The sequence below is a fragment of the Pipistrellus hanaki genome, assembly GCF_964339955.1.
Source record: "Pipistrellus hanaki genome assembly, chromosome: 1".
Classification (NCBI taxonomy): domain Eukaryota; kingdom Metazoa; phylum Chordata; class Mammalia; order Chiroptera; family Vespertilionidae; genus Pipistrellus; species Pipistrellus hanaki.
Window position 1 is genome coordinate 41,386,547 of NC_140503.1, and position 12,836 is coordinate 41,399,382.

Genomic DNA, 12,836 nt, shown 5'->3' on the forward strand with positions numbered 1-12,836 from the left:
GTCTTGGGTGTTGGGAGGCAGAATGCCAGCAGCAGGGCAGTTCATACTGTAAGTTGCCAAAATAATCATAACCATAATTGTGTATGAAATTAGCAAATAAAAGATCACGCCTCCAAGACAGACAACCGACTTACCCACCCATCAGTCGTTTAAGCGCGTAGTTATTAAAGGAACCGCATATGGTGCCTTTGGTTCAGATTCCCCTGTCTTGTCCCCTTAAGTCAGTGGTCGGCAAACTCATTAGTCGACAGAGCCAAATAGCAACAGTACAACGGCTGAAATTTCTTTGGAGAGCCAATTTTTTTTTTAAAACTTAAACTTCTTCTAACGCCTCTTCTTCAAAATAGACTCGCCCAGGCTGTGGTATTTTGTGGAAGAGCCACACTCAAGGGGCCAAAGAGTCGATTGTGGCTCTCGAGCCACCGTTTGCCGACCACAGCCTTAAGTGAAGTGTTCTCCTCTGTGGCTTTCAAATGTCCAGAGACGCTGCGTCTGTGCCTGGGAGTGAGATGACCGAGCAACCTGAGCTCTACCTCTCTGGCCCCCAAAGGAGACAACACAGGATGGGAGGGAGGGGCCGGGCAGAGTCCGCCCCCCATGCCCCAGCAGGAGGCCCGGCGCGGGGCCAGGGAGGGGAGAGGGGGAATGGACAGCCCCCCGCCCTCACTCTCACCGATGTGCCTCCGCGTGAGCTCCACGGCGGCGTTCCTGTTGACGTTGGAGAGCAGCCCGAGGCAGAAGCGCTCCGAGTTGGAGGGGTCGGTGAAGCCGTCCACGGTCATGGAGGGCTGCGAGGCGTGGAATGTCTCCCCGACACGCTGGTTCAGCTCGTAGTAGGAGATGGAGCACCAGAAGGCCGGCTCGCAGTAGGTGACGGGCTGCAGGTCTGGGAGACAGGCCGGGCTGCGGGTCAGGGGGCCCCCAGGCCCCTGCTTCCCCAGGGGGCCTCCCCACCCCGATGCTCCGGAGACTGTTTCTCCGCCTCTCAGAGGGCATCACCATCCCCGCCCTCATGCCTTTGATTGCCTACAGTCTGCAGGATCCCATGGGCCACCGTACTCAGGTGTGGGGAGAGGTGTCCCACCAGCCCAGTTAGCTTTAGTTCACAGGGCCCTGTCCTGCCTGGCCTGGCCTTGGGGTGAAGCAGGCTTCAAGGAGGTGCTGGGCCCAGGGCGCTCACCGCACTGACACAGTCACCTCCGGCCTTTCCTCCAGGGCCCTTAAGTAACCCGTGCTGACCTCTGTCCCCAAAGGGCTTTCCACCTTTGTCTGCCAGCTCTGGGGCAAACCCCAGCCTGTCCAGCAGCGGCGTCCCAGCCTCGAAAATGAGCAGCCCAGGGCCTGTGCTGTGCACCGTGTCGGAGAGATAGGGCACCTGGTGCTGCCTGCAGACGGGGCCCGGCCACGTCTCTCACTCCAGGTGCCACCTGCTGGAGCGGCTCAGACACAAACGTGCCTGGAAGAAACTCTGCGTTTGTCCTGGTTGTCTGTCTCTAGTCCCCATTAAGGGCTCCTCAGAGCAAAACGTCTTGTGGGGTGTTGGTTCTCATTCTCAGAAGACTCGGGAACCCCAGGCATAGAGGTTCTTCTCATATGATCCCCTGTGACCCCTGGCCTTCCTGTCACCTCCAGCCATTCCGGGTTCCCCAGCCGCTCCGTCCTCCTCCTGCTCACCCCGCATCACCTCTCACCTCCCCGCACTGGCCGGCACACATCACCCTCACTCACACCACGTCCCCAGTCCCGCCTCTTCCAGCTGCCCCTCTGCACTGCCTGCTGCGCTGGCTGGGAGGCCGAGCTCCCACACCCTGCTCTTGGCCTGCATGGCTGGAGGACCAGGGACCCTGCTCGTTCTCCCCATCTCAGACCCCCAGCCTGATCCTCACTCCGGCTCTGACACATATTTGGAGGCTGGCGACCTGGGTGTGTCCTGTGGGAGCTGGTGAGAGGCCAGGAAGGGCCTGCCAGGCCAAGGCTCAGCACAGGCCTGAGACCCTGCTCACCACCTTCCTGGGGTGAGAACCCACAGGCCCCTCTGCTCACCAGCCCTTTGAAAGCGTGTAAAGCCCAAGAGAGGAAACCCAGAAGCTGTTCTGAGAAGGCCCTCATCTCCTGGGGTCTGTGCCCACGATCCCTCCTGGGGGCAGACAGGGCGTCCGCTCTGCGCATGGGAGGTTCGGATCGGAAATGGACGTCTGTGCTTGCACACAACACACGCCCAGAACGTGTCAGCCAGAGAGCCAGGACGCCTCGATCCGGTGCTCAGCCGCGGCCCTGTTGGCATGTGGGCCAGAGAGTTCTTTGTTTAGGGGAGAGGGCGGCTCTGTGTGTTACAGGATGGTGAGCAGCACCCCTGGTCTCGATCCACCCGTCCATCTCCCCCTCGCAGGCTGTGGGAACGAGAAATGCCCCAGGCACTGCGAGGTGTCTTCCAGGGGACAGAAGCCATGGGTTACAAAAGCGACTGCCCTTGCCGTTCACCAGGTCACGGAGCGCCAGCCTTCAGCCCAGGTGGACTCCAGCTCACTCTCCACTCCGGCACGGACTAGCCGTGTGGCTGAGCAAACCAGTCCGGCTCCGAGCTCCAGCTTCCAGATCCCCTGCCCCCCCCCACCTGAGCGGAGAGCCCTTCCCCCGGCCAGGCGCTGTGTGCGGAGGGGCAGATACGATTCCTAAGAAGCACAGAGCACGCACCAAGCACTCCGGAAATGGTGAGTACGATTGTAATGACTCTGATTATTTGAACTTGAGAACATCCTGTTCCCCTCCTGACCTCCGTCACCAGAGGACTCTCTGCCCCTTTCCTCTCTTCCCAGGGGGCAGGGAGGAGCGGGAAGGAGGCAGGAGATTTCAGCTCCTCCGTGGACAGGGTGCGAGGAGGCAGGAGTGGCCGTGGCCTGCAGCTTGTGCGCCCCGAGTGGGGCCGAGCCACATCCAGCTCGGGCTTTGCCGGACGCTTCCACATTCCAATGAGATAAGCTATATTCTAAACAATGCGGTCACTAAATGGGAGCTGTGTTGCTTTGGAAACCTTAAAAAATAAACAAACCCAAGTGCAGTTCAAGCATCCAAAGTGGCCGGGCAGCATGTCAGGACCGGAGATATTGGGGAAGGGCCGCCGGCCGCCACTGCCTACAGGCAGGCTCTGCTCGTCTGGCTGTGTGCCCAGAGGATGGGGAATGTGGCTTCCTGCTCCGGCCTCAGTTTCCCAGTTCTAAGAGTGTCTGCAGTGTACTAGAGGACAGCCAGAGCAGACTCTCTAGGCCGCTGTGCTTCTGGCGTGAGTTGGCCTGAAGGTGCAGCTGTGACTGATCCGGGCTGGCAAAGTGCAGAACAGAAAGAGTCCTCTCCCCAAGTTATAAATTCCTGCCTGGCACCCCAGGGCTCAGACAGGCAGGGGGCCGACAGTGAGGGACCCAGGGACACAGACACAGCCCACCTCTCCGAAGACCCCGGGCCCCCTGTCAGAGGACAGGGAGTAGAACCTCGCTCTGGAGAAGCATGGACTCAAGAAGTCTCAGAACCGGAGAGGGGCTTAGGGACCTGGCCCGAGAGGTCCTCCCAGGCAGGTTGGAGCCCTTATCCAATCAGCCTGCAACTTGCAGTCACACACACACTGGACAGCGCTGTGGAAGAGGCTGGACGCGGGAGCCTGGCACGTCATTGAGGAGATGCGCGTTTGAAGGAGCGGAGCGGTTAGGCCAAGACGGTCTGGAAGCTGCCGTCTCAGAGATGGGCAGCGACCTGCGTTCTGAACCAGAGCAGCACCCTCAGCCACACGTTTATGATTCTCTGCTAACAATTACAAGCCAGTCCTGCTGTCCACCTCTCTCCTTCCCACCACCCTTCCGCTGCTTCCTCAAGGCACTTCTTCTGCAAGAGGAGCAGCAGACCCCGAAGTAAGACCCCCACCACTGCCGAGTTCTGCCTTGAATGGCACCTCGTTTTTTAAACCTCGCATTCACCCTCATTTTTTTCCCACCTAAAGACTTAGCCACATCATGGTCAAGTACAAAAGAAACACAACGTCAGGACCCTGGAAAAGAGAAGGCTATAAATGGGATAACCATAAAATTATAGCTACTGAAAGAACCCTCACCTTGGCCCTGAGCTTCCTAGCAGACAAGGCAAAAAGGGAGAATATGCTACAATTCTCTGGTTGACTTCTTACTGGTTCTGCGGGGGAAACATGTTTGTCTCAGCACAAAATCTTAAAAGAAGTCTATCAAGGGGGTAACCCCTCCCTTACTTCCATCAAGCCAGCCAGCCAGCCCTGGTTTTCGAGAGTTTCCCGACAAATGCAGACACGATTTTACATAAGGTTGCTTCTTCAAAGGAGCCCGAGGACATGCCGTCCAGAGGCTACTCTGGGAGGATGACTCTATGCTCTGGTGAGATGCTTTGCCCCAGCGGAGCATGGCTCTGCATCTCTAGGCCAAGGGCTTGGCACACCTGGGATAGCAGATGATGGGTGTGCCCAAGGCCCCCCCTGCTCTCAGCTAAACCGCTGAGTCTGTGCTCATCTCTGTTCCTGAAGCGGAGGCGTCAGAGACCCGGGCACCTCCAGCCCCGGCCGTGCGCGGCCCCCTGCCCCTACCAGCGCGATGCCGGCCAGGCTTCTCGAGTGGCATGGGGCACTTAATTCACGACTGGCCCCCTGCCAGTCTTACACATGGGCTGGCTCCAGTGTTGAGCCCTAGCATAGACTCTCTGTTTTGTTTAAGGAAAAGAAAACAGAATAAAACCCAGAAGGCAACACTTGGATGAAGGGAACCCTATTAAAAACATGTGCAAGAAATCCAAATCCGGTAAAGGCGGGGGGGGGGCCGAGGGGAAATTAACTTTCTACTATAAATCGAAAGCAGGGAGCAGGCAAGGCCGGGAGCTCGGTGCTGCAGGCTAGGGGGCGAGCCTGCAGGGCTGGCCTCCTCTGGCCGCTCCTCCGGGTGAAGCAGCTCGCCTCCGGCCGGGAGGCTCCACAAGCCATCCCCACCTGCCTTCAAGCGTCCGTCTCTCCTGCTGTTCCCTCTACCGGGGCTTCCTATCCTAAAGTGACCAGACAACCCCCTTTAGGCAGGACAGTCCCGATTTTTAACAATTTGTCCCGAGGCCCGCAGCGCTTTAAAATAGTCTCAATTTTAAAAATTGGGACTGTCCCGCCCAAAGCGGGACATCTGGTCACCTTACCTATCCCTGACTGTTAGGGCCCTGCTCCCTTGGCTGTGGGGCATTGCCTAATCCCTCCCTACAGGATGGGCCCCCCTGTCTGAGCCACCTGCACACCTAAGCGTTATTCCTGCAGGCCCGGGCCATGTGGGACACCCATTCCAACCCATCTCGCTGAAGGTGAGGGCCACACACTAGGGTGTACACAGAAGAAACCCCACGCACTCAGCCTAGCGCCCATTCACCGAGCCCAGGAACCAGGGCAAAGTCTCAGAGCGGGACCCTCGGGCGCCTGAGGGCACAGCCGGCAGCTGCCTTCCTGCCACGGAGATCCCGGACTCCCCTGAGGGAAGGAGGTCTTTGGAAAGGCCGGGTGCAGCAGCAGGAAGGGCCTGGAACGGGACCCATGCCCTCTGTCAGGGCTCCGGGGTCGTCCCACTGCCTGCCACCAGCCCTTCTCCTGGCAGGAGAGGAAGGCACCTCTGCCCGAGGCCTCGGAGGAGCCGTCACCTCCTTCACCTCCGCTCAGCGGCTGCTCTGGGCACTCCCTGGCACCCCATTTCCCTAGGTCAGGGCCCAGCCCGAGATGTCTCACTGAGAAGCAGAAAACAACTTACTCACCAGCAGGATCCAGATCCTTATCGTTTTCCTTTCTCCCCACTTCCCTCCTCCTTTCTCCCTCCTCCTTCCTCCCCAGCTGCCCCATCCTTCTGCCCTAGGTGCTTAGGAAATTCCAGGTGACTCAGGCAGCACGGTGTGTAATAACAGGAACATCACCTGCTCACACACACCCTCACCCCAAAAACGAAGCCCTGGGGTCTCCCGCAGCCTCTGGCGGGAGGCTGAGCTGGCCCTCCGTCACTCACCGGAGCTCCCATGAGTCACCTGAGGTGACTTAACGGTGGTGGGAAGCCCAACCTTTCGCCTGGAGTGAGGAGGAAATGGAGGAGGAGCCAGATGGCCTCTGTCTTACTTCTGTTTGTGCAGTGATTTCTTTGCAGGAAATCGTCATATGTCCTGAGATGTCCCCGTCTTTCCCTAGGAAGCACTTGCTGTGTCTGTGCCTGTCATCATACTGCCTGGTACACGAGCCAAGAAGGAACTCAGAGGCTGCTGCTGAGGGCTTCCTCCCCGCCCTCACCCTTTATTTACCGTACAGCCCATTTCTGACCAATTGTAGCCACCACCCCTCCCCACACCTGTTCTCCAAAGGGTGCCCTTGAACTCCTGATGTCAAACTCGGGGTCTCTTCTGACATCTCATTTTGCATCTCTGTGGGACCTGCCTGGCATCTCCCATCCCTCTGGTTGCTGTGGCCCCATCCTGCGCCTGTCCCTCAGCTTCTTTCTCAACCCTGTCCCTCCCACAAGGCGACCCCCTCTCTTTCCTTTTCTTCTCTTTCCTTCTTGAGCTGGGTCTCCCTCTCCGCTGAAGTCAGCCATTCCTACAACTTCAGCCGAATCTTCGTCAGAGTTTCCACAGTGCGACCTCTGGATGTAAATGGGATTCTGAGACAGAAGTGATGGAACAGTGGTCAGGTCCCAGGGAGCAGTGCTGACCAAGCAGGCCTGTTTCCTGCAGGTCTCCTCGGAGGCTTTCCTGCGCCAGGGCCTTGGGAGCCCCGTGAGGGGGAGTGCAGGCTTTCCACACTCACCTGATGACAAGGTCCTGTCTCCTGACCCCACTCTGGGAAAGGCTGTCCACCAGCTTGTCCTCGGAGCTCAACCGGCCCTTTCATGCCATTCCGTCCATCTGCAATGTCCTTCCCTCCTTCCTTCCTCGTGGTATCCTACTTGTGTGTCCTTCAGCGTCCAGCTCACACGTATCGCCACAGCGCTAAAGTCTTCCCATCCCATCCGGCACCTTCTTCCTTGGCGTATATTGTTCCTCCCCACTCTGTGCTTGCTTCCTTGGTATCTGGCACAATGCATCCCAGGTGGACACGGACACCTCCGGCCACTTTGCCAGGCTTTGGATGCTAAGTGTCGTCCGCAGCTCTGGACCGCCAGGGTCAGTACACACTGGGAACCCCGCCAGTGCTGATGACATGAGTTCATACACAGGAGACACTGGCAAGCCTGCCCCCGCTGGAATACCACCGCTGCCTCCTGCGACCTCGCAGGGTACCTCACCTGCACCTATTTCCTGTTTTACACTTACGCACAGTCCTGCCTTCTTTATCCCAACGAGGCCATGAGCACACCGATGGCAGGGTCTGTGAGTCCTCCTCAAATGCCCCCAACCTGGACTGGCACACAGCCACTGGGGAATGAATGGGTCAGGAAGAGACAGGTACAAGTGGGCAGGTTCCCATCCAGGGACCACATGGGACACAGTCTTCAATGTGACATTTGTCCCCGACTATATGTTAATAAACGCCCTTCATGAGCCTTGTTCTTCTGGGTAAGGTGGTGGGACGAGAGAAACTGGTCTCAGTGCCCCAGCAAAAGGCCGTGCCCTGCTGCAGAGAGGAGCACATGCTCCGGATCCCGAGGCCCGAGTTCAAAGCCAGCTTCCCCACTTACTAGCCGTGCGACCTGGGGCAGGTTAGTTAAGCAGCCTGCCTCCTGCTTTCCTAACCTGGGAGATGAAAAGCTATCACACCACACCACACCCTCAGACAGTTGTTACGAAGGTTGGCCTGAAACAATGGGCGGCACAGGAAATGGTTAAGTTCTCAAGAAATGTTTGCCATTGTCACCTCCTTCATTTCCTCCCTTCCAGCTAGGAGGTCAGGGCTCCACGAGATCTTATGGGTGGAATGAAGCTGATAGTTTTAAGTGGGTGAAGGTGCGGGGTGCGAGGGCTTGAGAGAAAGCCAAGCCTGTCAGCACTGTGTCTCACCATGAGTCCTAACTCTGACTCGCCAACTGACTCGTCCCCCCACTCAGACCTTCCTGGCAGAGTGGCACCCACTCTTTGCTCTCCCAGCTCGAGGCCTGTTCCTACCTCTGGAAGAAATGACCTAAGAATTCTCAACCCTCAGACCAGGGGCCCGAGGAGTGGGGAGGGAGGGACGCGTCCACCACAGGGCACTCGGCCTTGGGTCCACGTTCGGGAACCATCCTGACATCCTCATCCACACAAGGCAGACAGGAGCTCACAGCAAGGGACAACCGTCCACCTGACCCCTGAGTCAGGCAGCGGGTTTCCGAGGGGTGAGCCTGCTGCAGAGTTCAGGAGAGAAAGTGCCACTGGGGTCCCGGGGTGGAGTACCTTCAAAGGCCAAAGCCCAGAGTCCACATGACCTTTTATTTCTCAAGTGTGAGCATGGCTTCTAGCCTCCAGAGTCTGTTCCTAACAATCCAGTCAGTCCTCTCCCATTCAACGTGACCTTCCCTGTCCAAAGCCCAGCACTCGCGGTGATACTATTTTACCAAGATGTTAAGACAGATCTCTCAAAGTCGCGTTTCACACTGCCCACTGGTCAGCCCACAGTGCAGGGGGTTTGCAAGCCTCTCTCCCTGGTCCAAGCCATGGCTTTCTTCACCTGATGCTATCAGTCAAGGCCTGGAAACAAGAGACAGGCCAATCCCCTCCGATTCACCAAGCTTGGGCGTTAACTCTTTCTTTTCCTGAGCCATACATTAAGCCCCAGCAACAGAGGCCAAAAACAAAATCAAACTCACATTCTTCCTCAGGCTGCCGGCCAGCACATAAAGCATCCCCTTCCATAAAAGTGGAACGGATGTGTCATTGGCTTTGAGCCCCTCAGCAGGCCCCACACTGGAGCAGAGGTCTGCTCGGGGGTAGAAAAGGAAATCTCAGAAAAATGGACCCAGAAGTCCCCTGGCTGAGGGAAAGGGTGAAAAAGATGGTCCCGCTGCTCCAAACACCAGGAGCTGATGCAAAATGATCATCAAGGGAATGTGTTTGCCAAAAGCACAAAGAGGAGGAAAAACATTAAAAAACGGGTATGCACTATGACAGTGGTTCTCAACCTTCCTAATGCCGCGACCCTTTAATATAGTTCCTCGTGTTGTGGTGACCCCCAACCACAATATTCTTTTCGTTGCTACCTCATAACTGTAATTTTGCTACTGTTATGAATCGTAATGTAAATATCTGTGTTTTCCATGGTCTTAGGCGACCCTGCTAGTGGTTCTCAACCTGTGGGTCGCGACCCACAGGTTGAGAACCGCTGCTGTAGAGCCTAAGACCAACTGCACTATGATCACAGTGGCAAGGCACAGATATCTGTGCTTGACCCACAAACATCAGAAGGACTATGATAAAGAAAAATAAAAAATGATTTGGGGTGGAGAGATGGTGGGCAATTTTGCTTCCCACCCCCCCCCCCAAGTTCCTTATATGTGTCTTTTTTAAATAAAAATGACATCACTGTAACATGGAATACTCAGATAGACTCCAAGTAAGTGCATCTGAAACCTCTAGGAATGTTGGGGGCTGGAGTCGGCTGCCCGTGGCTTCCCATCCAACCACGCACACATGCTTGGCTGAGCACAGACCCTCGGCTCCTGAGCAGGAGGCTTGGGGAATTTTCACTCACTCACGTCTCAGCATCATGGGGTGGAAACACAACCCGGCACAGAGCTGCCTTTCCTCACACCACTGTTCTCAGGTTTCCGTTCTCATTCTGTGGGTCACCCCAGAATCCCTGTAACCAGAAACCCGATGGGCTGAGCTGGCCCGTATGGGGGGCTGGGGCGGAGCCTCACCTTCAGGACCCCCTCCTCACATCGGCCACCTGCCAGGGCTGCAGTGAGAGGGGAGACAGACACACAAACGAGCAGACACTTACCCAAGTTACTGTGTGCTGGGGACATCGGGTTTGGGGATAGGTTTGGAGAACCTGCGAGGGGAGACACAGGCGTGAGATTTCATAAAAGAAACCCAATTCCTAACATCCAGATGGGGCAGCTCAACACAGCAGAGAGCAACCCGGGCTGACCTTCCCAGGCCCAGGAGAAGGCCCATCGCCACATCCTGGCCCATCCACGGGCTCAGGTGACATCATCTGTGGGACGTGGATGAGCGGATGACCTTGAGGTCTCTGCCATGACTGACAGGGTGATGCTCTCCCGCAGGACCCACAGCACAGGGGTGCCGAGTTCCCAACTAGGGAACGGACCCTACACCACACCCTCCTGTCCTGGGAACTGTGCCCCCCAGGAAATAAGAGGGGACAGCAAATGCCCTCTCCCCAGATCCTCAAAGCTCCAGGCAGCAAAGGCCAGCTGTCCCACACAGGTGGGACCTGTGGCCACCCAGACATCACCAGCCACTGCTCTCAGTGGCTCGGGCACCTGGAGATACCATTCCAACCATTCCCCCTGGTTTCAGAAAACTCACCATGCTGCCTCAGAAATCCCACAGCTCAGCGGCCAGGCTGACATCTTATCTAATAAAAGCCCAGTGACCGGATGGCAGAATGACCAGAATGACTGGAACCACCGCAGACCTTCTCCCTGGCCGGCCCTGCCCGCTATTGTCTCCAGAGCAGCCGACTGGATCCCACCAGTGCACAAATTTGTGCACCAGGCCTCTAGTTTTATATAAGACACAATGCTGTACGTGGCCAAAGTCCAAACCTACACAATTCTTCCTACTCTGTGACCTCTCCACCCCTCAGCCCCAGGAAAGAAACAACCGTATAGCATGGACCTTCCAAAAACCCAGTGAGTGCCGTACCTTCCCACAGGGCACAGGGGCACGTCCCTCCTCTGTCCCCGCACCCCCGGGCAGTGGAGAGTTGTTCATTTATTAACAGCCTGTGGGGCTGGCTCCTCCCTGAAATCCACCAGTCCTCATATATACGCCCCTTGAGCTGCTCCTGGGGGTTTGCTCTTGCTCTTACATGGGTTTCTTTTTTCTCCCCCAGCACCCGATCCATCGTGGAGGTGGGGAGTCCCGGGAGAAGCAGAGCTTCCAAATCAGGGGCCCGGCCATGCCCCAGGCATTAGCTGTGGGACTCTGCTAAAGAGCTTTAACCTCTCTGAGCCCTGACTTCCCCCCTCAGGCATCAGTTGGACATAACCCCGTCTATTGTGTGATTGGTAGAAATGAAGGGAGAGCGTGCGTGTCAAACTGCCTTCCCCGGGACTGGCACCTAGCAGGCACTCCATAAAGACCAGCTTCCTCTTTTGTGGGGGCTCATGAAGACCCAGGGAGGCTGCGGAACCTTCTCACGGATCCGAGCAGACTTGTGTGTTAGGGAAGACCCAGGACTGGATAAGGGGGTCCTTGGGCTCCAGCCACCACATCTCAGTGTCCACCAGCACTGGGCTGGCTTCCAAATGGACAACTTGGCGTGAAGAAGGGAGAATGAATAGGAGACCCCACCCGCTCACCCACAGGCTGGCCGGGGCCCACAAAGCCCTGTGTCCGCTTTCGATAAATCACTATGTTCACACCAGGGACCTGCAAGTACGTTTATGGGAGGAGAAGGAAGAGGGGGTCAAAGGCAGGTGAGGAGGGGGCGAAGTGGCAGCTGCGCAGCTCCTACACAGCCCCTCTCCTTCGGTCCGTTTTCTTTTAGAACAGGAATCATTCCACAAACATGAGAACAGCGAGGAGGGACGAGGGAAGGGGGAGTGAGGAGAGATGTGGCATCTGGAGAGATGCTGTTTAGCTGGCCTGCTTCCCACGCCAGCATTTAATGGCTGCAAGCTTGCCATGGCCACTTGGCACCGCGTCCAGGAAGGTCTTCCATGCATTCCCGTGGGGTTCACACTGTCAGCCTCTCACCCGGGGGGAGAGTTCAGGGGGGTTGCTAAACCCCAAAGTATCATGATGCCCAGGCTGGGTATCAAGCCACTACATTTACAATGAGCATGAGAGTTGCTCTCGTCCGTTTTTCAAAAATTGCCTGCTCTCTTTCGGGCTGTGCACAAGGCAGGTGGCTGTGTTTTGTCTAGCGGCTCCGTGGGCACCAGGCATGCCCGCCACCATCGGAACGGAACATCTGCTTGGCTCCCTCCTCCTCACCCAACCGCACATTCCATGTGGCAGCTGGGGTTCAACTCAAGAAACCACTGGTTTGGAGCCCGTTTGGTCCCATAATAAATGACATGGGAACATCTGGAGATGTGGCTGGAGACAGCTGGGCTGGGTCCCGCACAGGAGGAACACACAGATCACATTTGGTCACCACACAGAAATAGATGCTCCGGAGGCCTGCCTCCACCGGCCAGCGGCAAAGACCGGCCCTCCGCTCAGGCTCCGGAACTATATGCCCGGTGATGGAGCCCACCCTCCCCGCACGGCCAGCGGCATCGCACTGAAGCCCAGACCCTGCTGAGAGCCTGCCGTGGCTCCCCACCTGCTCCGGCCATACCTGCAGCCTCGAGTGACATGCCCTCCTGCCTCTCCCCATCTGGAGGAGTAGGCTCTGGACACACTGAGTGTTCACTGTCCCAAGATGCACCCGGCTGTCCTGCTTGTGCCCCCAGGACTCTGTCTGGCACACCCTTTGCCTGACAGGAAGACTTGGCTGAGACCTAGCTAGCTCCAAGACTCAGCTCAAGAAAAGCCTGCACTGCAAGGTACTGCTCTGCCCCAGCCCTTGCCATCTATGCTGGATTCGGGGCCCTCTCTGCGCCCCGATTCCTTGTGGCGACTCCATCAGGGAGCACAGAGCTGCACAGGAACCGCCCCTGTCTTGTCCGTCTCCCACCAGCTCTGAGCAGCCCAGGCTCCTCCTCTATCCC

At 57.1% G+C, this 12,836-nt stretch overlaps 1 protein-coding gene across 2 annotated transcripts in view; it reads right to left on the minus strand.

Annotated features, from left to right (window-relative positions):
• Positions 1-12,836, minus strand: part of SMAD3 (SMAD family member 3) — a 120,778-nt gene that overhangs the window by 11,967 nt on the left and 95,975 nt on the right. For both annotated transcript variants that reach the window (XM_084887531.1, XM_084887532.1), the window contains exons 5-6: positions 9,929-9,979; positions 674-886 (exon numbers count right to left, since the gene is read on the minus strand). In XM_084887531.1, the coding sequence (XP_084743657.1) occupies positions 674-886; positions 9,929-9,979 (264 nt within the window). The remainder of the gene's footprint in view (positions 1-673; positions 887-9,928; positions 9,980-12,836) is intronic.